Consider the following 23,000-nt stretch of genomic DNA (forward strand, 5'->3'; position numbering starts at 1 on the left):
CAATAAACTGGCTGATGACTCGAAATAAGTTTAATTGCATGGCACATTGCTCATTGTGTGTTGATTTTGTTTTGAATTCATGTCTTCTCTGTCTTTGAACCATTTTAATATACATCAGGATAATTTTGGAAGACTGAAACTTTCACTTCTGTTACTTAGAAGTTTGATGTTGTTTTTAACGCACATTCCTGTCAGCATGGTCACACGTCACATCACTGTTAGACTTTTAGAAATCTCATTGCTGTCTCCATTTGTAAACGCCCAGCCAGTATCCGGCATGCAGACTGTGTTTACATTTAAGTGAATCCACAAAATTGAATGTTCCGCTGAGCATTAAATTGGTTGTCCTCCTAGACATCAGATAATTATATGTACAATTGTGTAGCTCTTAGCCCTGGCCGGTGTGGTTCGGTTGGTTGAGTGTCGTCCCATGTACCGACCGAAAGGTTGCCAGTTCAATTCCTGGTCAGAGCACATACCCAGGTAATGGGTTCGAGCCTGCGTGTAGGAGGCAGCCCATTGATGTTTCTCTACCACATTGATGTTTCTCTCTCTAAAAAAAAAAAAAAAAAAAATCAATAAAAACATGCTTTTTAAAAAAATAGCTCTTACTTGATTGCTAGCAGAATCTTTTCAATTCTGCATTTTAATGTAGTAAATAAACTGTGAAAGAACTGCTATCATCTATTTCTCATTTGTATCTCTGGCTCTTGATCTTTTGGGTTCCTCTCTGTTTAGAACTTGCCCCCAGAGAGCCCTATGTAATTGTTGAAAATTTCGACTGCATACAAAATCTACTTACAGTGTCGAGTACATTGCCCACCTGCATTAGTGACAGGTTTAAGATTAAATTTCACTTTTTTGTCTTTTGATAGTTGGGTTTGTTTTTAAGGCACATTTTCCACATTTCTTTACGTATGAACACACAAAGGATGTTGCTAAATACCCCACAGGGTGAGTTCTTAGTCGGTTGGCTTCACTAAAGAAACATGTGCTGAACAGATTTGATATAATTCCTAAAATAGAGTTTTGCTTTTTGAACTTGAACCAGCTATCGTGGAATACTGATTCACGTTTGCCAAAGCTCTTATTCCAACACTGGAACAAATAAACCGTTTGACCCAAACTATAAATTGTACACATTTGATCATGTAAACAGAGAAATATAACAACCCATAAAAAATCTTCACAACTGACAAAGAAATATTTTAACAAGAGAATCCTACTTGTCCACATTTCTTATATTTAAGGGGGAGTTTCATTACTTTAACTTTGATATGTATAGTTTTCTGAACTAAAAGAACAGTGAAATTATTAAATATTACTTTGAAATTCAAGTTAATAATTGATCTAAGTTGGAGGTGATAATTGGGGGAAGTTGTGATTTTTTTTTTTTTTTAACCAAAAAATAATTTTTAATCTTTTATCCAAATATTTATTTCAGATTGTATCCGCTGTCCAGTATTGTCATCAAAAGTGCATTGTTCACCGTGATCTTAAGGTAAGCCCTGATTTTATAACATAAAATTTTAAACTATTAACGGATAATTTATAATATTAGAGCTATCTCTGGTTACCTAATTGTGCCAGGCACTATACAAGGAAATTAGTTTTTATTTAATCTTCACAGCACTTTTACAAAAAGCAGTATTTTCACTGGGAAAATGAAGAAAATACATAAGTAGTTATCTAGCAGGAAAGGCTAGAGGATTTGATTTGCCATTACTAAGCTTGTTTTAATAGATGAATGTGGGACTTTGTCCCAAACTAAAAATGCTTAAGGTCCAATTCAGTGAGAAGCAAGGTCCGGGCACAAATCCACGTTGGTCTGATATAAGACCCAGGTCTCATTCTTTACATCAAAGCTCAAAGGAAAAACTTAAAACATTTTTATGAGCATCGAATGCATGTGATTAGTATAAAGTCGCATACTTTGGTATAAGAAATATGTGATAGTCATAGTCAAGAAATGTTTGTGGCAGTGAACATCGGAGCACAGATATCTCTGTGAGGTACCAATTTCATCTCCACTGGCTATATATCCCGAAGCGGGACTGCTGGATCACGTGGTAGTTCTAGTTTTAGTTTTTCGGGGGCCTCCGTACAGTTTTCCGTAATGTCTGCTCCAATTTACACTTCCTTCAGTAGTGTGCAAGGACTCCCTTTTCCCTACACCCTCCCCAACACTTGTGTTTTCGATGAGGTGGGATGGTACCTCATTTCGATTTGCATTTCTCCGATGATGAGTGATGTCAAGCACCTTTTAGCCATTTGTGTGGTCTTTGGAAAAATGTCTGTTGAGTTGCTTTGGGCATTTTTAAATTGTTTGTTTTTCTGCTGTTGAGCTCTGTGAATTCCTTATACACAGGGTGGGGCAAAAGTAAGTTTACAGCTGTGAGTACCCAAAACACAGAGTTAATTGTTGTATTATTATTGATTAATTATTGCATTGTTTTCCATGCAAACAACTGCAAACCTACTTTGCCCCATCCTGTATTTTGCATATTAACCCTTTATCCGGCCTATGGTTTACAGATATCATCTCCCAATCCATAGGTTGCCACTTAATGTTAGGCGTTACTCCTTTTGGAACCTGATAAAACACACCTGCAAAGTAACCTATAACTTTGTTAGTCTGTCAGTTGTGAGAGTTTGAAACAAAACATGTTCAAAAGCAAATGCTTTATTGAATCGCTTGCGTTTACAGAAGACGCATTGAAAACTTTTTCTCTGAGTGATTCTGATTTAGGATTTTGGAAAACAGCATCTCAAAGCAAGGGGAGGGGGGAAATCACTGCTTTCTACCGTAACGTACCTCCAGAAGGGAATCTAGATTTTAACAGTACGAGGAAGCTTAGAACAGACGAGATCTAATGGCGTCTGCATTGTACTGTGTCGTGTTCCTGAAAGAAGAGACCTTTGGTAGGAAGCATCCTCTAAGGGGACAAAGGAGGGCACCCGACAGTCGTGGCAGAAGCCCGGATAGGCAGTTACTGTGGGTATCGGCCTTGCACTGACCAGCGGTCCTCTGCTAAAACCGGGCGCTGGTGGGTGACTTGGGTTAAGCCCCAAAGGGGTTAGTGTCACGCTGACGGATGTCCTTTGGACTAGGTCAGGCTAAGACGCGGTTCCGTGGGTTTTAAATGGCCTTTCTGGAACCGCTGCAGAGATGCTTGAAGTCGAGAGCTTTCCCTGGGCCGCGTTAGGGCCAGCCCTCCCCAGATGCGGCCCTGGCGGCTGTGTGGGTGCGGGCGCCCCGCTGGGCTCCTGCCCCAGCTCCTGCCCTGACAAAGCGGGGGGCAGGCGGTGAGGACGGGGGGCTGACGGGTGTATGGGCTGCTCCCTGCCACGCGGGCTCTTCACATTGTCTTCTTGTTATTTCCCTCTCAGGCTGAAAACCTTCTCCTTGATGCTGACATGAATATTAAAATTGCTGACTTTGGTTTTAGTAACGAATTTACAGTCGGGAGCAAACTGGACACATTTTGCGGAAGCCCGCCCTACGCTGCTCCCGAGCTCTTCCAGGGAAAGAAGTACGACGGGCCCGAGGTGGACGTGTGGAGTCTCGGCGTCATTCTGTACACGCTGGTCAGCGGCTCCCTGCCCTTCGACGGCCAGAACCTGAAGGTACTGGCGGCGGGCGCCCGCGCCCCCTCCCGCGCGCCCCTTGAGACAAGCGCCCTCTCCCGCCCTCTTCTGCAGGAGCTGCGGGAGCGCGTGCTGCGGGGCAAGTACCGCATCCCCTTCTACATGTCCACCGACTGCGAGAATCTGCTCAAGAAGCTCTTAGTGCTGAACCCCACCAAGAGAGGCAGCTTGGAAGTAAGTCGGCCTGGGCGCCCCAGGTTTAAGGGGAACTGGGAAAACACTCCAGGAACCTTCGAAGAGCATTTTAAAATAATTTTTTTTCCTGTGTGTGCTTTTTTTTTTTCCTTTAAGGAAAACTACCAAACCATCTAATTAGTCTTCTAGAAAGTAACACGGTTCTTCTGCTAGTCAAAAGTCATCCCAGTAGGTTTCTCTAAAGACTGTGATTTCTCCTCTGTCCTGAAAGGACAGATTACATTAAAACTATAAAAACTGGGATGAAACGGACTTCTGGTTGGAGGAGGAAAACCTAGCCTCTGGCAGACGGTGCCGGACCCAGCGCAGAAACCGTAGGTTTAGGAGGTACAGGTCTTTTGAAGAGAAAAGAAGGGAGTGAAAATTCTAATCCAGTAAATACTTCACGGCTGTGTCCGAAGTGAGTGTCTGATACTTGAAAACTTAATAGAAATCTCTCAACGTCAATACAGAAAACTTACAAATATGTAAGTAGAACGTTGGGAACGGATATTCCATTTCTCAACACACTGTTGTGTTACCTACCTGCGTTCCACAGACGAGCTTATTGATAATAATAGGTGCTGTTGTACATGTGGTAAGAATATCATCAGGGGTTTATGTAACCAGAGTGTCTAACCTTGGTTCCCTCTGGTACTGCAGTTAGAAAAACTTGTTTCTGAAATGTTTTGCCCATCTCCTCTCGAAGAGTGACATTTTAGCCTGGACTGAGATGATTTCAGGGATTCTTCATATATTGTTTGTTCACTGGGACTTTCTTGTCGTCATTTATTTGGCTGAATAGATAGGGTATAAAAATCAGAGCCAATAAACTGTACTTTTTTAGAGGTTAAAGACTGGAAAATGGAAAGAGAGAGGGGATAGCACAAAAATTTTTCAGTTTCTTTCTAATAAAAAACCTAGACACATCAACATTCAGATAAACAGGATATAAACAGTGTACAATACAAAAAATACAAATACTTTTAAAGTCATGTGTGATACGGTCCCGTCAGTACAGTCAGGAAGAGCTGACAGCATTGTAGACACAACCTGAAAAAATTACAGAACAGTGTAGAGCTAGAAACAGCCACAGGCCATGCACACAGACGACAAAATTAATTTCACTAATTTTATTTTCACGTAGGTAGTTCATTTGTAAGGCTTTAAGAAGTACTTTAATAAAATTTGCAGTCCTATCTGAGAAGCAACAGGAAGGTGTTAAATAAGAAGCTTAGTAAGTACAACCTCAGAAGCAGATGATGTACTTTACAACCGTTGAAACCATTTAAAAAAAATTATTTCCATCTGGCCGTCCTAAAGTCCATCATTTTTTAAAAAATATATTTTTATTGATTTCAGAAGAGAGGAAGGGAGAGGGAGAGAGAGAGAGAAACATCAATGGGGAGAGAATCATTGATCGGCTGCAGCCCACAACCCGGGCATGTGCCCTGACCAGGAATCGAACCATGACCTCCTGGATCCTAGGTCAATGCTCAACCACTGAGCCATGCCAGCCAGGCCATCATTTTTTTTTTATGTGTACCTAAGTGTACAGTGTGTATTTCCATTGTTAAGTTGTTTAACTCCTCTTGGAGACTCCCACCACTGTCATCATCTGTGGGCTGAGTCCTAAATCGCCACCCCTACCCAGGTTTCTCCTGAGCTTTGGAGGTGTTTAAAGAACATGTCAGCTTGGATATCCCACAGCTCCTCAAACTCACCTTGTCTGAAACCGAGCTCTCTCTTCCCATCCTGTCTGCTTCTCTCCCTGAGCTTGTTGCTCAGTAAATGGCATCACTACTCAGTTGTCTAAACCAGAAACCTGGGCATCACCTTCATTGTCTCTCTTCTCCCCCCATATCCAACCATGAGGTTTTGTTCATGTTTACCAGCCATATGTTGAAAATGTCTTTTTTCCATCGTCACTGCCCACCTCTCATTCAGACTGGCCTCTTCTCTCTGCTACACTCTAGCTCTTAGTTGATTCTGTGCCTCTGGCCTTGAACCCCCCCAACCTGCGCTCCACACAATGGCCAGGGAGACTTTTCAAATTCAGACTCTCCCGAAACCTTCATGATGTGGTCCCTGTTCACTAAACTAGAGCTGAAGTAAGTGGTTGAATGTTCTGGGTGGCCAAACATAATGTAGAATTTATTTCCTAGCAAATAATGAAAGATCGGTGGATGAATGTTGGTCACGAAGAGGAAGAGCTGAAGCCATATACGGAGCCTGAGCCGGATTTCAACGACACCAAAAGGATAGGTAAGTGTCTAAACACTGTGGGGGTGCTGTCCCTAGGCTATAATACAGCCCTTTAGTTTACCAAAGTAGCACTTAACAGCATAAAGAGGAAGCAGTTTTTATTTGAAAAATACCTGCATGATTATCTCTTCTTTCCCCGAATGTACACTAAGCGTTGCAGATTTCACGTTCCCTAGTTTGTTCTCATGCATATTCTAATCTAATTCAGTTGTTGGCAGCAGTGATACAAACATTAAAATAATGCAGTAAACCTCATTCTTTCCTAACTTCCAACAGGCAGAATGACTGATTTAAGTATCAGCACTGAGCAGACTGATAAATATCAGCAAAGCATAGCGTGTGTTTCAACCGAAAATGTCCAGGCCCGGAGTTAATATAATAGGGCCTCTCCTGGTCTGTTTTCTGCATCTCAGCAGGGTCTCTCCTCCCATGCCCAGCCCCTTTCTGCTGCCAAACCATCCTCTTTTCTCCCTCTCCCTTCCCATAGCCTTAGAAACTCAAAATGGAATCATCTCAACTGTACTATCTGGCTTCAGGGCAGAGGGAGGAACATTCTGGGTGTTAGGAATCCAATCAGAACAAGTGTGGAATTCAAGCCTTCAAGGAGGAACCAACCTGTCTTCAGATCAGAAAGCAGAAATTGTCACGAGATGAGAGAAACCACTCCCTGAGAGGCTGAGGGTGTGTTGAGAGAGAGAGAGAGAAGGGATTCGTGTGTCACACGCAGACAGATATTGTGTCTCTGGGTGGACAAAGGAATTCAGCTCTGGAATGTGCTAGGCAATGAGAAATGGAATGGGTCCCATCATATATAACCCATGGTATAGATAATCTCTGCGTGAAAAATCATGAACATACAGTATCTGAATGTTAATAACCCAGAAGTCTCTATCATTGATATTCCATTTTAACATTTTAGAACTTTGTTTTCATATCTAACGTTGGCAAGCTTGGCCAGTTCTTGTTCATCTGTTTACTAAAATAAAACTATTTGCATAAAATTTGCATTTTTTTCAAATTTCCAGATGTCATGGTCACCATGGGTTTCGCAAGAGATGAGATAAATGATGCCTTAATAAATCAGAAATACGATGAAGTTATGGCCACTTACATTCTTCTAGGTAGAAAACCACCTGAAGTAAGTTTTGCACCTTTTTTAGATCAATATACATCATTTCTTGGGCTAGTGATGGCCAAGTATAATATAAAACATCAGCAAATATATTCTGTGTGGTATCAGAAATAGCTTAAAGACCGTAACATTCTTATGTATTAGAATTAAAAACTCAAGAGGCTACGTTATGAACTGATTTTATTTCTGAGTACCAAGAGATTCTATCATGGAAAAGCAGGCCTAATGCCTTAGCCATAAGAGGTACCATTCACGGTCTAGTCTTTGAGAATGGCACCCCCCAGAGTTGTGCATCCAAATGCAACACCCCTACCAAAAGTAATATGGTTATCCTGGGTGTGCAGAAAAGACAATGGCCGAAACAGGAGCAAGTGACAGCATTTACAGCAAAGTGTATGTCTTCAGTGACTTGTATAGGTGGGGACCCAGAAAAAAGTTGGTGACGTTGTACCTGAGAGAGTGTTAAGTGGCTTTGATGCAGTCAGCTGGGATTTCTCCAGGCCAGGCCAGGTCTATCATGAGCTGGATTTAGGAAATAACTCTATGCAAATGGCTATTGAACCATAAAAAGCAAATGGTCCTTGGGGACGGCAGATATAACAGTTTAAATCGAGTGTCAAGAACAGAGCCCAGAGTCCAGATGGTTTGTTGAAAACTTGACATCTGTGGGAGCATTTTATAGAATCGGCTGAAATTATTTGTAGCTCGACCATAACTTTTAGTGAAGGCAGTATATCCAGCTGGCGGTTCCTGTGTGCTCTGTTGCTGTTATCTAATTTTCATCAGCAGTATCACCCTGCTATTTGTCGTTAGCATCTTTACGTACGAATCTGGGTCACCCTTTGGGACGGCAGTGATTCAATAAAAAGTTTGCTGGCAACAAACATCTTTTATGTTACAGAGAGAGGGATAGTGTATCGACCCCCAGTGGACCTTGCTTGGTTCTAAGGAGGTGCAATTCCTTGATCAGAGCTGGTAAACCAAACTTGTTTCTGTAAATGGGGTTGGAGATAACCAAACAAAGCAAAAAAATATGTGCGCACATGTGTGCACATGAAGTTAAAATTTTAGATTTTACCTTCCTTTGAATCCAGAGATGCCCCTTGACTCTCTTAACCTCAGTTTTTCCATCCATAAAGTGCAGATGAATAAATCAGGTTTTTTGGTAATGATTCAACAAAGTAACCTATGTAAAGAGCTTAGCACAGTCCATAACGGCCATTCAGTAATCGTGAGCAGTTATTTGGTGTTTTGACTAAACTAAGGATCCAGAGCCATTTGGACAAGAAAACAGGATCACACATGCTCATGGAAACACGTTATGTCCATTTCCTTCCCTTCCTGTTTGCCAACTGGGAGTTCTGTACCCAAACTTTTTTTTTTTTTTAACTTCTGATGACTCCTTGTATGGCTTGGAATAGATTAGAAAAATCGAGAGTGTACATCGGCTGCATAAACATCTTCCTGTGTTTGAAGCCCTGATGGTCTTTGTTTTTTCTAGTTCGAAGGCGGTGAGTCATTACCCAGTGGAAACTTGAGTCAGAGGCCCCGGCCCAGTAGTGACCTAAACAACAGCACTCTCCAGTCCCCCGCCCACCTGAAGGTCCAGAGGAGCATCTCGGCCAATCAGAAGCAGCGGCGCTTTAGCGATCATGGTGGGGGAAAGTCACACCGGTGACAACAGCCCGATTCCCCCCGAACTCCTGCTTTTTAGGCCATTGCCCATCCACACCTTCATGTGCCCGTGTCATCCATCCCTGTCACCGCAGGCTCCATTATTGAATGACAAACTGAATCCCATTTGCAGGGACCCACCTAATTTTCGTAATTAATCAGTTTCCTCTTCCTTCCGAGAGTAAAATATGCAAAGAAAGATATTTTTAACACAGAGTTTTTGTTCTTAAGAAGAAAATATGTCAGTTTTTGTAGCTCATTAGATTTTTTGGTGTTTTTTTTTAAATTACAGCTGGTCCATCCATCCCCCCCGCCGTGTCCTATACGAAAAGGCCTCAGGCTAACAGCGTGGAAAGCGAGCAGAAAGAGGAGTGGGAGAAAGACGGGACAGCTCGTAAACTTGGCAGCACCACGGTGGGATCAAAGAGCGAGATGACTGCCAGCCCCCTGGTGGGGCCAGAAAGGAAAAAATCGTCAACTATTCCCAGTGTGAGTCAATAGTCTGGCCTATTGCAGTTTGTGGTGGTCTATTGCCAGGAGTTTTTGTTTAAAGATTTTTTAAAAAAATCTATCTTTAAAAAAAAGTTTCAAAATTTCAAAGTGGATCGTGGATTTAAAGAACATGCAAAAGGGGCCAAGCTTCTCGTAAATGCAATTCAAAAGCACAAAGAGAAAATGCGAATCCTTTAAATTAAACTCCCCTGCCTCGTTTTTCCCGTTCGTAATACTCACAATCTTATATCGGCACATTAAATTTTATGTTTACAGATCAAGTGTTCAATGAAGGCAGATGCTGTTAACAATTACTTAAAAAACTTAGCTCGCGCTATTCACTTAAAACAGCAAACTCTAGAAATGATACAGTGGGAGCTGGAAGAGACTGAGGTGTCTTCTCGTAAGGCAGGAGAAAAGATAAATGGGGGAGAGAACGGAAAAGAGCCCTGAGGCATGCGATGTGTGTAGACCCTGTGATTAAACACACCCATGGGGCTTTTGGTTTGTTGCTTCCCCCTCATTTGTCACTTCCGTTTATTTCTTTGACTTTGCTCGAGCGCAGTTAGAATTTTCAAATGGCTTTTCTCTTTAAAGAACCATGTGTATGCTGGAGGGAGCATGGCTCGGAGGAACACGTACGTCTGCGAAAGGACCACAGACCGATACGCGGCCCTGCAGAATGGGAAGGACAGCAGGTAGATGTCACAGTGCCCGGTGATTCCGCTGTGTCACTGCCCTACAACCCCGTGCTGATGGGTCAGGGGAAAGGAAACCCAAGATAGTAAGATCGCAGCCAACCGTCCTTCTGTACCAGGGGGCGGGGGTGGGGAAATATTTAGGGAAAACAGGAGGTGAAGCTCTGAACCTGAGACTTTCCGAAATAAAATCTTTTGCAAATCTTATTTTCTGTTTGCCTGTGACAAAGCAGATCACCCCTCCCTAGTCTGATCTCCATAATCTGCATCGTTTTCTCCTGTACCCGCTGCTTCCCTCTTCCCTCCTGCCCCTCCCTCAAGTCAGCACTGCACCCAAATAACGAAGGCGTGAGTTTTCTGCCTCTGACGAAGCGTGGCTGTCTCAACTGACCATGGGGAGCCGAACTCCTCTAAACTACCGTTTAAATAAAGATAAACATGTTGCTTTTTTATTTAAAAACTTTAGCTTCATTTCATCGTGAGGTATAATACATCACTATTTATCAATATAGTACCAAAGGGCAGGGAGCTTATTCTAATGAAACTCTGTGCTTAGTTCCATCCCCAGGCACTTCAGTAGACTGGACGGACCGCCCTGACATTCGTTTCCTCTCAGTTAATAGACCCGCAAAGTAGGAGTCTATTCATTGTGAGTCATAGGAAGGTATCTCCTCGGACATCGATCCTTTAGGCTAGAATAGTTGGGGATTGATTTCCAACTTTTTTTTCCTTTCCCGAGGCCTAATCTGAAGTCCTTTAATCTACAAGTTAATCTATGGATTGATGATAGGAGCTAAAAGTGTTTTAATTATGCTTCCAGCAGTCATATTTTTGCTAAAATTATGAATTCATTTTATATAACGAATGATACCAAACTGTGATTTTGGGAAAGTGGAAAATGTCCCCAGTCACAGTCATTTTACCCATAAAAATCATTTCATCTTAGAATCACATAGAGAGAGGGCAAGCGTGTGTGATCTTTATTTCCCATGGAAGGTGGGGTAAGTTCATCCTGTACATCATTAACAGGAATACTCACCTGTCAGACACTAATATGCCACTAGTGTTAATTTCCTCTAAGCCTTTTAGTTATGAGCAGTGTTAGCTGGTTAACTTTTAAAAATCTAGTTCTTAAGTTTTGGTGAACCTCTCTTCTGCGTTTCTGTCTTATGTCCAAAGCCTCACGGAGATGTCGGCCAGCAGCTTGTCTTCCGCTGGCTCTGCGGTGGCCCCTGCTGTCCCCTCAGCACGACCACGCCACCAGAAGTCCATGTCGGCATCCGGCCACCCCATCAAAGTTACACTGCCAACCATTAAAGACGGCTCCGAAGCTTACCGACCCGGGTAACGTGCCAGTTGCATTTCATTTTGTTTATTAAAGGGTTGGTGTTTCCAAAATACGTTTTTACTGATTTTAGAGAGAGGAAGGGAGAGAGAGAGAAACATCGACGGGAGAAGCATCATTCGGCTGCCTCCTGCACGCCCCCTGCTGGGGATGGAGCCACAGCCGGGCATGTGCCCTGACGGGCAATCAGACTGGCGACATGGTACATGGGACCATGCTCAACCCACTGAGCTACACCAGCTGGGCAAGAGTTTTTAACAGTACGGCACCATATGAAAATCCATTCCAGGCATCATGCCATTAAGAACTTTGTGAAAAGATGACGTGGCTGTGGCAGGGGAAGAGGTGAATTGGAACGTAACTTACCACCTCCCAGGCTCTCCAGAAATATTGCTTATAATTTAAATCAGAGTCTTCTTCTTGAAGGATTTTATTTAAGATCCATCCTTAAAAGTAAAGCATTGCTGCCTGATGGATCATTTAGGTAAATTGAGTTTTTTGATGATTTAAAAACAAAAAATCCTGAGGCTGGGAGTTGAGAGCCCTGGGCAGTCGTCCTGGCTCCTGCCAGGTACTTCTTCTCAATAAAACCGGCCTTTTAGTTTCCCGTCGGTAAAGCCGGTGCTCAGAGAGCCCTTTCGGGTATAAAGTCGTGTGACTGTGTTCCTGGTACCGGCCTGTGTTAGGATTTCTCCAATTCGGGAGCACCTTCGGTAGTTAGGTGTGTTGGTGGTGGTGGTGGTGTGGCTGGAGCCTGGTGCTGTGGTGAGGCCGAGGTTCTGAAGAGGCAGGGACTGTGTTCACCGGCTTTCGATAAACAGTAACATGTGTGTTCCATGTTGCTGAGCGGCTTAGATTAAGATAACAGTAAAAAAATATATATATATGCGTATATATGCCTATATACATATGTGTATATATATACATATATATGTGTAAATAAATACGTGCAGCCCCCTGGTTTGGCATTTCTGCTGCTGAAGGGGGGATTTACCTTTGTATTCCTGCGGCTACATTTTTATAAAAGGCGTTTCGTCTCCAACACATTGTTCCCGCCCGTGACGCTGCGGCAGGTACGGCCCACCCGGCGGCCCCGGCGGGGGCCCGTGGGACGCGCCGAGTGGGAGCAGCCGAGGCCGGGCGCGGGGCGCAGGGGACGGGACAGGGGACGGGCCGCAGGGCTGGCCGCTTGGGACCTAGATGTCGCTGGTCAGCGCCGCTGCAGTAAACTTAATTTTTAGAACAGAAAAGAAACAGTGATGAAGGGTTACCCCCCCCCCGCGCGGGCGGGCCGTCCCGGGAGCGGGCGGGCCCCGGCCCGGCTCTGAGCCCCGGTTCTGAAGCCCGGTTCTGAGCCCCGGTTCTGAAGCCCGGTTCTGAGCCCCGGTTCTGAAGCCCGGTTCTGAACCCCGCCTCCCGCAGGCCGGCCCCGCGCGCGCCCGCCGCCTCCCCGTCCGCGCACAGCGTGGGCGCGGCGCCCGACCGCACGCGCTTCCCGCGGGGCAGCTCGAGCCGCAGCACCTTCCACGGGGAGCAGCTCCGCGAGCGCCGCAGCGCCGGGCCCCCCGCCTCCCCCGCCCACGACGCGGGCGCCCTGGCGCACGGCCGGCGCGGCACCTCCACCGGCCTCATCAGCAAGATCGCCTCCCGCTTCGCGCGCAGGTCAGTGCCGGGGCCGGGGCGGGGGCCGGGGCTCGGGGTCCTGGCGGCGTTTCTCGGGGTTCAGGGCAGCCCGTTCCCCCGCCGGGGTCCTCGGAACCCGGACTGGGCCCGGGCCCGGTGTGTCTGCCCTGGTGCCCGCTCACCTCCCTGAGCCCAAGGCCCGAAGTGGAGCCCCCTCGGGGACCCCGCGTGCAACCCGAGCTGGGTGTGCTGGGGGGGCCGGTGTCGGTCAGCTGGGGGGGGTGTCGGTCAGCTGGGGGGGCCGGTGTCGGTCAGCTGGGGGGGGTGTCGGTCAGCTGGGGGGGGTGTCGGTCAGCTGGGGGGGCCGGTGTCGGTCAGCTGGGGGGGGGTGTCGATCAGCTGGGGGGGCCGGTGTCGGTCAGCTGGGGGGGGTGTCGATCAGCTGGGGGCCACGAGGCCGCACCCGCTGTGGGACCAACCAAGTCCATGCGCCTCCGGGTGCTGGAGACGATGAGAAAGCAGGGTTTTTATAGCGAGAAGAGTAAAGGAACTGGGGTGCTGAGCTTTAGAAAGGGAAGAATGAAGAGTGGGGGAGGCAGTTCATCATGGAGAGAGTTGTTCTCGGGTCTTGGGAAAGCGATTTACACCTGACTCATCTGTCCAGCCGTAGATGTGTTATTTCAGACGGCGCCTAAATAGCCGCAGCCCAGCTGCTCTGGGTGGCTTCTCTGTACCTCCTCTGTGAGCGGCAGACGGCATCGCACCTGATGATTTGTTTTTTAATCCTCACCTGAGGATATGTTTTTATTGATTTTTAGAGAGAGGAGGGCGGGGGAGAGAAACGTCGATTGGCTGCCTCTCCTATGCGCCCTGACCAGCGATGGAACCCACCACCTTTTGGTGTTTGGGATGACGCTCCAACCAACTGAGCCACCCATCCAGGCCAAACCTGATGATTTTTTAACGATAGCTCTCTCTTATATAAGGACTTTTTAAAACATTAACATTAACTTAAAGGTTCAAGTTGATCATTTTTCACAGCTATTTATTAGTATTTTGCTATCAAAAGCCATCTCTTCATAGATTTAACCTGGTTTATAACTCCTATGTCGATATTTAATTACCTTTGAAAATGAAAAAGTAGTTAAAATTTTGGTAGATTTAAAAAATGTTAATTATATTCAACAAAAGGACAATTAGTAGAGTTTTCCTGGTTTTATTTCACAGGTGGATATCCAGGTAAGGTCAATATTTCTGTGTAAGATTGAGTTCCTGTTTTTAGACTCACCTGTTTGGGTAGGCTGTTCATTTGCTGTAATATTTTATCATGTGCATGAATCATTAGCCTAACTTCTGAAATAAGTTAATTATTTAAAAATTTGTGCTTATTTGTAGAGATACTTATATATGTGTTGAGCTATATTTCTAACTACAAGGTTAATATATATGTTTTCTAAAATTGAGCGACTACTAGAATCCTGCTTAATAACATTAAGTTGAATCTTGCTATTGATAATTATTAAATAGTTTTAACTTTAGATTGAACTAAACTACACCAGAAGATAAATTATAACTTTAAAATCATTTCTGAGAATTGGACGATCATTTTAAAAAAAATCCTAAACTCGCCTACATCTCCTCTATGACAATAGCCAGTAGACGCTCAATAAATGACAGTTAAGTGTGATTATGTTGAAAACATGAGAAATAGTATTAGACTGACTAGTAACAGAAAACTGTCATGCTAGAAGTTTGCTCGACTAGTTAACTTTAAGATCATTTCAGATGTAGGTTTTCTTGATCTGTTTTTTTCACTCTTATCATTAAATCTCAACCTTCACTTTGTTTTGAGGGATCCAAGTGAAGGCGAAGCCAGTGGCAGAACAGACACCTCAAGGTGAGGAGCCACTATTAGTACTTCGCTGCCAGGTCCCTGTGTATGGAAACGTGCTCTTGAAATATTGACAGCACTTAATAGACATGAGTAGAATTAATAACTAGCTAGTATGTATATTTAAAAATTTTGTAATGGGATAGGTTTTCCTACTTGTTGCCTAGCATTTAATTAACTGTAAGTTTGTGTTTTTTAAACATTATTTTAAATTGTATGCTTTGTAGAGAAATATCCTTTATGTTCTATGATAGATATATTGGCAAAAGAATGACTAGATTAAAATGTACTGATACTTTTCTCACGAAAATAATGTAACTAAAATTAGTCTTAAATAATACAGTGATGATCAAGTCTGTATACAGGAAGATTTGGTATTAGTAATATATTTTAGGTTAGTGTTCAGTGGTGGACATTTGCAAGTGGTCACCTGCCATAATTTATGTTTTTTTTGACATTTAAAACTGGTCATGGATTCAATCTGGCGACCAGTCTCAAACTTGAGCACAGTCGGAAACTGATCAGACAGATGACTGGGCCCCACCCCCAGGGTTTGTGATGGGCCGCCTGGAGGGTCTGGGGACCACATTAATGACATGTTACTACTTGTGTTCACATTTATAATTGGGAAATTCAAGGAACAAAGACATTACATTATTTTGAGTGGATGCATGTCCTGTCTTTGTTCAGGAATTATTTTTTGACCAGCTAAACAGAGCCTCAATTTGATTTCTACTTTTTAAAATCACTTGGAATATAAAACATCATTAGCTTTGGAAAGACTTGGTTAAGCATTCCCATGTAGTTCTTTTTACAAAGTGTGCTGTATTTACGTATAGTCATAATAGTTGAAATGTTTCTTTGTTGAGTTAGGTACCTGAGTCACACCATGGAAGGGAGCCAAACGCAGGCAGGAAAAATATTTTTAACTCTCTTCTGCCTGTTAAATAAACAAGAAGGACTTGTGTGGTTAGCCCCTCCCTCACTTAGTCACCACTTCTGAGCCCCCTTCTTGGGTGTCCTCCTCTCTTTTTACTGAATTTCTCTCTGAGACATTTAGTACTGGAGAGCGTCACCGTGGCTGCTAATATTGCAGTTAATTTGCATGTTCTTTTTACTTTTGAGTAAACATACTGAATCCCTCCTATCTATAAGACATTTGCTAGCCATTTGATCTATACAACCCCCAGGAGAAAAGTACCCCATTTTACAGAAGAAACAGTGGGGTGCATAGGAGGGACCAAACCCTCTAAAGAGGTTCTGTGGTTGCAGAGATGTGTGGGGCGTGAGGGTGAGTAGCTCGGGCTCTTGAGCCCAGGCCATTCGGGTTGAGTGGTGGTCTACCCCTCACCGAGCTGTGTGACTTCAGGAGAGTGACTTGACCTCTGTGCCCCCAGGGTTGTTGTGAGCGGTGAATGAGGGATTAGTACACGTTAGGCACTTAGAACAGTTCCTGGCACCCGGTAAGTGCTCAGTAAATGTTAGATGTTACTACTATCAGCATTTCCAGGAACGTTCTACAGTTAACGTTACCATTGGGGAAGCCTGTGAGATACACGTAGGAAACGTCTTATGTGTGCCCATTGTCTTAAGCTCACCAGGTTTCCTTGGTGGGATGCAAGGAAAGTTAGACTCGGGATAAGATATCCTTTTAAGTCATTAGCTGTAGGACCTTAAAAAGTGCTTTGACCCCTGACCTGAACTATACATGTTATCCTGGTAAATGACTCTGGTTGGATCTGCACATTCCAAGAGCCCTGTGACTTAGAGTCAGTGAGCAAAAAGAGAATGCTGGAGAACACATTGGAATGCATACTCTCGGATACGTAGTTAATAGTCTTTGGAAATTTATTTCCTCTACTTATTTCTTCCCTTATTTTTTTCAAGCTTGCATAGTTTGCAGAGCTTTGGGGCCTCAGATACCTAGGAATGAGGGAGAAGCCATAAACATACACATATCCATTAAAACTTATATATAAATGTATACATGAATATACATTTTAGGATAATATTGATATAAAATGTTTAAAATATGTATATAGTAGTTTATAAACTCCTTTCAAAGTATATCATTTCTTTAAATCACATGTAGGTGAACTGGGTTAACAAGTTAAAATTATAACATCTATATTTGAGTAATTGCTCATTAGATTTAATTACAGGGTCTTCTAAATTATAAAATCTATTCATTTTACCTCTATGATTATGTGATATAGGTTTTCTGGTTCTGTATTATTTGTGGGAGATCTGCAGTATGGAAAATTCAGTGAGGTTGATGCATTTAAGAAATACGTATTAATCATCTGCTCTGGCAGAGGGAACAGCCCTTGCGAAACCCTTAAGGCCAGACCAGACCCTGTAGGTTCGAAGAATAGTATGGAGGCCAGTGTGTCTATGGGAGTGAGCAAGGAAGTATAAATAATCCCTCTGTAGCTGTGACTGCTATCCTGTCTGTCCCCCATCCTTCACCTACCCAATGAAAGATAGAAAAGGGGACTTTTTCTTTGTATTTCAAAATTGTGTATTTACAGGCAGAATGCTAGTGGGCTCTTTTGGTACAAATTACAGAAAATGGAGAATCTGCTTTTTGTAAACTTAAACAGAAAAATACGGAAGCACCTGAAAAGGTATTAAGTTCTTCACTTCCGACTGCAGACTTGTTTCCCACAAATACAGTTAAGGAAATACGCTATTTTAGGTAAAAGGTATTTATAAAAGTCAAAACAGGGTTTTGTTTTGGTAGCAGCAAGATGACATTGCACCCTTGTATCTGCCTGCAGGTAGTCTGCAAATTCGGTCATTTTATTAAGCTAAGCACTGAATGATGACCCCTGACAGTATGTTGTGTCTCAGTTTCTGTGCTGAATGGAACTTTCTCTGCTTTCTTTCCCTGTGCCCTGTTCTTCCAGGAGTACGTCAGGGGACCCCAAAGAAAGAGACAAGGAGGAGGGTAAAGACCCCAAGCCCCGTTCTTTGCGGTTCACCTGGAGCATGAAGACCACTAGTTCCATGGACCCCAACGACATGATGCGAGAAATCCGGAAAGTGTTAGATGCAAACAACTGCGACTACGAACAGAAAGAGAGGTTCTTGCTGTTCTGCGTCCACGGCGACGCCAGACAGGATAGCCTCGTGCAGTGGGAGATGGAAGTCTGCAAGTTGCCACGGCTGTCGCTGAACGGGGTCCGCTTCAAGAGGATATCTGGAACGTCTATTGCCTTTAAGAACATTGCGTCTAAAATAGCCAATGAGCTCAAACTGTAAAGAAACTCCCATTGGCAGGATCAGGGAAGAGCCATCCAAACGAGGTACAGTTCTTGAATGTACTGGTAACGCCCAGTGTGATCGGCCTGTGATTCGCCCGTGTAGAATTTGCCCCTAACGCAATAAGGTTATACATAGTTATGATCTGTAAAATTAAAGTCAGTATGAACCATAACAAATATCTGTAGCTAAAAATAAAAAAAAAAAGTAGGTTCACATGTACAGGTAAGTATATTGTGTATTTCTGTTCATTTTCTGTTCATAGAGTTGTATAATAAAACCGACGACTGCTTCAAAACTTGTATAGTTCTCTAGATTTCTGCCCATGATTGTACGCCTGATGCTCTGAGTTGAAAATACTCTTCCCTGTTATTTACATTCTGGTGGGTTTTTTTAAAAAATTCTTAACTTCCATCATGCAATTTTGAAAATTGTGTCCAGGATTCAAAGTGCACAGAAATAGTCTGCACAGTAGCATGGACTTTGAAAAACTTATTTTCACGTCATACGTAAATTTAAACCAGAAGCCGATGCCTAAATCGGCTTTGTTCTACACAGAATTATTCCTGCTTGTCTTTGCTCTTACCTTGTCACCGGGCAAGGTCTAGTTGAGAAGATACGAAATGTTTACAGTGTTGGTTGGCACTTAGAGTTTTTCAAATAAAATACATGAAAATAAATTAGAGCTTCGCCTTGAGCTAAATAACTAGGAAGTACTGGGGGAAGTGAAATCTTCACCAGGTTTCTTTTGAACTTCAAGTGTATTCTGGCCCTGCTCTAACGGTAGAATCAGTGCTTTATCTGGCTAGTGTAACGCAGTAGGTTTGCGGCCGTCCCAATACCACCACGCACTGTGGGGATGTGGGAATATCAGGATTGTTCCATAGCACAAACTCACCTTTCCAGCGCTGGTCACCGATCGGTTAGGAAGTAACGCCACCTCAGGAATCAACTGGCATCGGGACTATTTGCCCCACTCTCCTGTCCCCCGCTCCCTCTCCCCCAACTCAATAATATCTGTAAGTATTTAGGAGACTTTTGAGCAAAACTGTTATACTATTTATAACAGCAGATTATTGATTTACAGTCATGTGCTTGTTCCGTTTGTTCCCATGTAACCTGTTTGTTTTGACTATTTTGCCAGATCTCTTGTATTTATTTCATAACGTCATGCCTATAACGTGCGGCTCTGTGACGGGAGGCGTTTGCCTAGTTTCCTTTCGTAATTAGCGATCCCTGCGATGTAAAACCACTAGTCAAGGTACATTTTAATACTTGTGATTTTATACTGGACTGGCCTTGGAGGTTGAACCTGTGCAATGTTAGTTAACGTTGTCATTACCGTAACACCCACCTAGGGCCCCGTCTGCACACTCCTGAGACAGAAAGCGTGTTCAGATTTTCACGAGTCTAAAGAAAACTAAAGCTGTGATAAATACTGTGATTCCAGCCTACATCCGAAGGCTCTCCGTGTAGGTGACCGCCGTTCCACGTGGCTCCCGGACGAGGGTGACCTTTACATTCTGTACTGTACTGTGACGTAGCTCTCTTCTGTACCAGTTCTGTTCTGAATCAAAGTGTATTTTTTTTTTTTTGCCTTAGCCAAGGGCGGTGTTTGGAAAAAAACAGCAACTGCGTCGCCCCCTTTTTAACGTAGCGTTCATTCCAAAACAACTGATGCAAGTTCTTTTCACTTTCACTGGTGCACACTGAAATTTTACTTGAACAGTTCTCATAATAAAGCACTTGTCTTTCGCTCTTTATCAGAATGTGAATGACCTGTTTTCTGGTACGGAGTGGGGAGTTGGTTTCGCGTGTTCTCAGTGGAGTTTGGTCCCTTGAGCTGCGTTTCAGTAGCAATGCATCTGTCAATCCTAGGTTCTGGTCCATGTGTGACGGTCCTGTTGCCAGACAGAGCTCCAGCCATAAGCACAGAAAGGCCACCATTTCTTCTGAACCTGTTGGCACATGGACGTTGTTGTTGGTTCCAGTCATTACCAGACAGAGCCACACGAGGGCAGAGAAAACCTCTATCCGGGAGGCACTACCACCCACTGCAGTCGGAACCCTGTGGGCCTGTCTATAAAGCAGACACCTCATTGCCCCCCCAAAGTGCTTGCCCTGGTGGCCCACATTCCCTAGATTTAATGAATAGCATGTCTTACTCTGTCTGCTCACAGATTTGGGGCTAACGTCCTTCACTGCTGCAGTTGGATTTTGCACTTTTTTAAAAATGTCTTTCCATCTGGCTACAAGGGCACTTAATTCCGTTCCATTGGATCCCTCACGTCCAAATGTAGCGCTTTCATAAATTTTCGAGAACTTGTTGGAATTCTGCATTTTTTTCCATATTGTGCAAATCTAGCAGGGCCAAAAACCACAGAGATAATTAAAATGATACTTGAAAATGATGTAGTCTCTTATAGCCATGCTCTTTTTATATCAGACGCTTATTTCCCTTAGAGTACTGGGATGAACCGATGGCTTTTCATTGACTCAATTTGTTTCCATTTTTTGTAGTCATGAGTGCTTTTAGGGTGATCAAAATGTCACAATTTAGCCAAAGGAATCCTTTAACTGGCCCAGGTAGCCTTTGTGTGTATACGTTTTTGGTGGACACCCTATATGTATACACATATATGTATTAGGATGGAATACTGTTGGATGGGTATAGTACCAATGCCAGTTTTTAGCCCTGGCTGGGTATCTCAGTGGTTGGAGCATCATCCCAGTGCGCCAAGTTGTGGATTTGATCCCCGGTCAGGGCCCATACAAGAAGCAACCAGTGAATGCGTGAATGAGTGGAACAACAGACAGATGTTTCTCTCTCTCCCTTTCTCTCTCTAAAATCATTAAAAAAATTTTTTTAAAAAATACTCTTAACTTACAAGGTCATAATTCTGACCTTATTTCTCTATACATATATTCTTCTTTTCTCAATATTATTAAATGCACATAGCTCAGTAGTTTTCCAAATCTCCAGTGTCTTTTGGGTAAATAAGAGAGCATCCCATTATACTGTTAAAGAATTATTTTAAGTGCTAGATACCCCACTTTAAAGCTTTATCCACAGGGGACTTGTGTTCCTGCTTCCTATGGGAAATGATTCCGAAGACTCTGGATCTGGTGGAAACACAGGTACGAATCTGCCCACACAAGTACGAACCACACTCCCTGGTGGGCTGCAGGAGAGGTGGCCGCAGGGACAGCTTGAAGGTGAACAGAATTCCAGGAGGGCCGCGCTGCTCACGGATGAGCAGCCAGCCGCGGCAGCTCGCATTCCTGGACAGGTCGCTGAGCTGGCTGGGTGGGCAGAGGAGTGGCCTTGCCTGGCACCGAGAAGTGACTGGGGGGAGGCAGAGGATGAGAAATTGCCAACTTTTAACAACAGCGCGGTGCAGGCTGGCAGGCTAGGCTGGAATGTGGGAGAGCCCAAAGTTTTAAAAAATCGTGGAGCCCCGCGATTGTCCCTAAGCTCATAATCGTGCTGAGAAAGGGCAGAGCAGGAGCACCGGGAAGCTTCCTGGAGCATCGCCCCGCGGTTGATGGCAGGGCCCTGCTGGAGGGGAAGGCAAAGGGGAGCCCAGAGGCTGACTCTGCTCCAAGGCCCTCCCAGCCCCGATGTGGAGACAGGAGATCAAAGGCTCTGGGGCCTTGCGGTAGCTCTGAGGCCTGGTTACCCAGAGGTGACTCCGTCTGCTTGGAGCTGAGGCCCGGCCCCCCTGCTCTGCTCGCCCGGGTGGGCTCAGCGATCAGCCCCTCACAGCAGCACCAGATGGAAACAGCTGACTCCCCCTGGGAAGGAGAAAACAGAATTCTAGAAAATCCTTCAGATCCCCGGGGACACAATTTCTGGAAGACCCCCGTAGCAAATTTTAGCAGCAACATAACTTGATTTAACTGTAATCCCGCCTTTCGGTTGTGTTGACCTCAAGCCTGTCCTCCAGTCAAGTGCTGAAACCCACCCCTTTAAGTGGAATCAAAAGTGCTGTGCCCGAAATTCCCAAGTTTGCATTCTATAGGGTCCGCCAAATGAGACTGCCACGGGCATATATTTTAAAAGAAAATCCCCTGCAAATGTTAAATTTCTCCTATTTTTTCACACATTTTGAACTGATAGTTACTCTAGCAGGCCCCAAGTTAAGAATAATCTTTAAAAAAATAAATTTTTAACCGGAGAAGGGCGTGGGGTTGACCATTTCTCCCCTTTGGGGGGCTGCTCAGAAAAAAACGGGGACTCCGGCCGCTGGGATTGAAAACTGCCCCAAGTTGCAGGCTCTGGAAGACGAAGCCTGTTGCCTTGCGCTGCTGTTTACGACCAGCCCCCATCACCCCCCAGAGATGCTGCTTCTTGAGCCCCGACTTTTCAACAACTTTAATTCCTAACACTGCAGGTCCGTACAGAACCCCTTTTCTATTCTTTTTCTTACCAAATTCACACATTTATTACAGAAAATTAAACAGCCCTGCGTGTAATAGCCTTGGACGGGTGGGTATCGCCGCCCCCCCCGTTGGCACCCGGGGCGCGGGAGGTTCGCTTGTTGGGTGGCGAGCGCGGTTGGAGGTTCCGGGTGGGGATGCCCCGGGCGCTGACCTTCGGGGCGCCCCTCGCCCCTTGTGCGCGCAGGCGGCGGGGGGCGCGCGGGTCAGTCCCGAGGCCCCGCCGCCATCCCGGGCCCCACGGCCAGGGGGCGCTGCGACCTCAAGTCCCCCCGCCCCGTCGGCGCGGGGGCGGCGCCCGGGCGCGCGCGGAGCAAAGGTTGGCGCCTCCGGCCGCGGACTTCCCGAGGCGCG

At 44.6% G+C, this 23,000-nt stretch overlaps 1 protein-coding gene across 2 annotated transcripts in view; it reads left to right on the top strand.

The window, feature by feature from the left end:
• Positions 1 to 18,508, top strand: part of MARK1 (microtubule affinity regulating kinase 1) — a 46,221-nt gene extending 27,713 nt beyond the window's left edge. Inside the window, exons 7-18 of one of the 2 annotated variants that reach the window (XM_081124306.1) lie at positions 1,445 to 1,501; positions 3,391 to 3,627; positions 3,703 to 3,822; positions 5,988 to 6,087; positions 7,113 to 7,225; positions 8,721 to 8,874; positions 9,186 to 9,382; positions 9,983 to 10,083; positions 11,263 to 11,427; positions 12,851 to 13,090; positions 14,904 to 14,948; positions 17,852 to 18,508. In XM_081124306.1, the coding sequence (XP_080980432.1) occupies positions 1,445 to 1,501; positions 3,391 to 3,627; positions 3,703 to 3,822; positions 5,988 to 6,087; positions 7,113 to 7,225; positions 8,721 to 8,874; positions 9,186 to 9,382; positions 9,983 to 10,083; positions 11,263 to 11,427; positions 12,851 to 13,090; positions 14,904 to 14,948; positions 17,852 to 18,206 (1,884 nt within the window). In that variant the 3' untranslated portion in view covers positions 18,207 to 18,508. Of the gene's footprint in view, positions 1 to 1,444; positions 1,502 to 3,390; positions 3,628 to 3,702; positions 3,823 to 5,987; positions 6,088 to 7,112; positions 7,226 to 8,720; positions 8,875 to 9,185; positions 9,383 to 9,982; positions 10,084 to 11,262; positions 11,428 to 12,850; positions 13,091 to 14,903; positions 14,949 to 17,851 lie in introns of those variants that run through there. The other variant, XM_081124307.1, reaches the window with a different exon arrangement.
• The last annotated feature ends 4,492 nt before the right edge of the window (positions 18,509 to 23,000 follow it).

This window comes from Miniopterus schreibersii, assembly GCF_964146895.1.
Source record: "Miniopterus schreibersii genome assembly, chromosome: 21".
Lineage (NCBI taxonomy): Eukaryota > Metazoa > Chordata > Mammalia > Chiroptera > Miniopteridae > Miniopterus > Miniopterus schreibersii.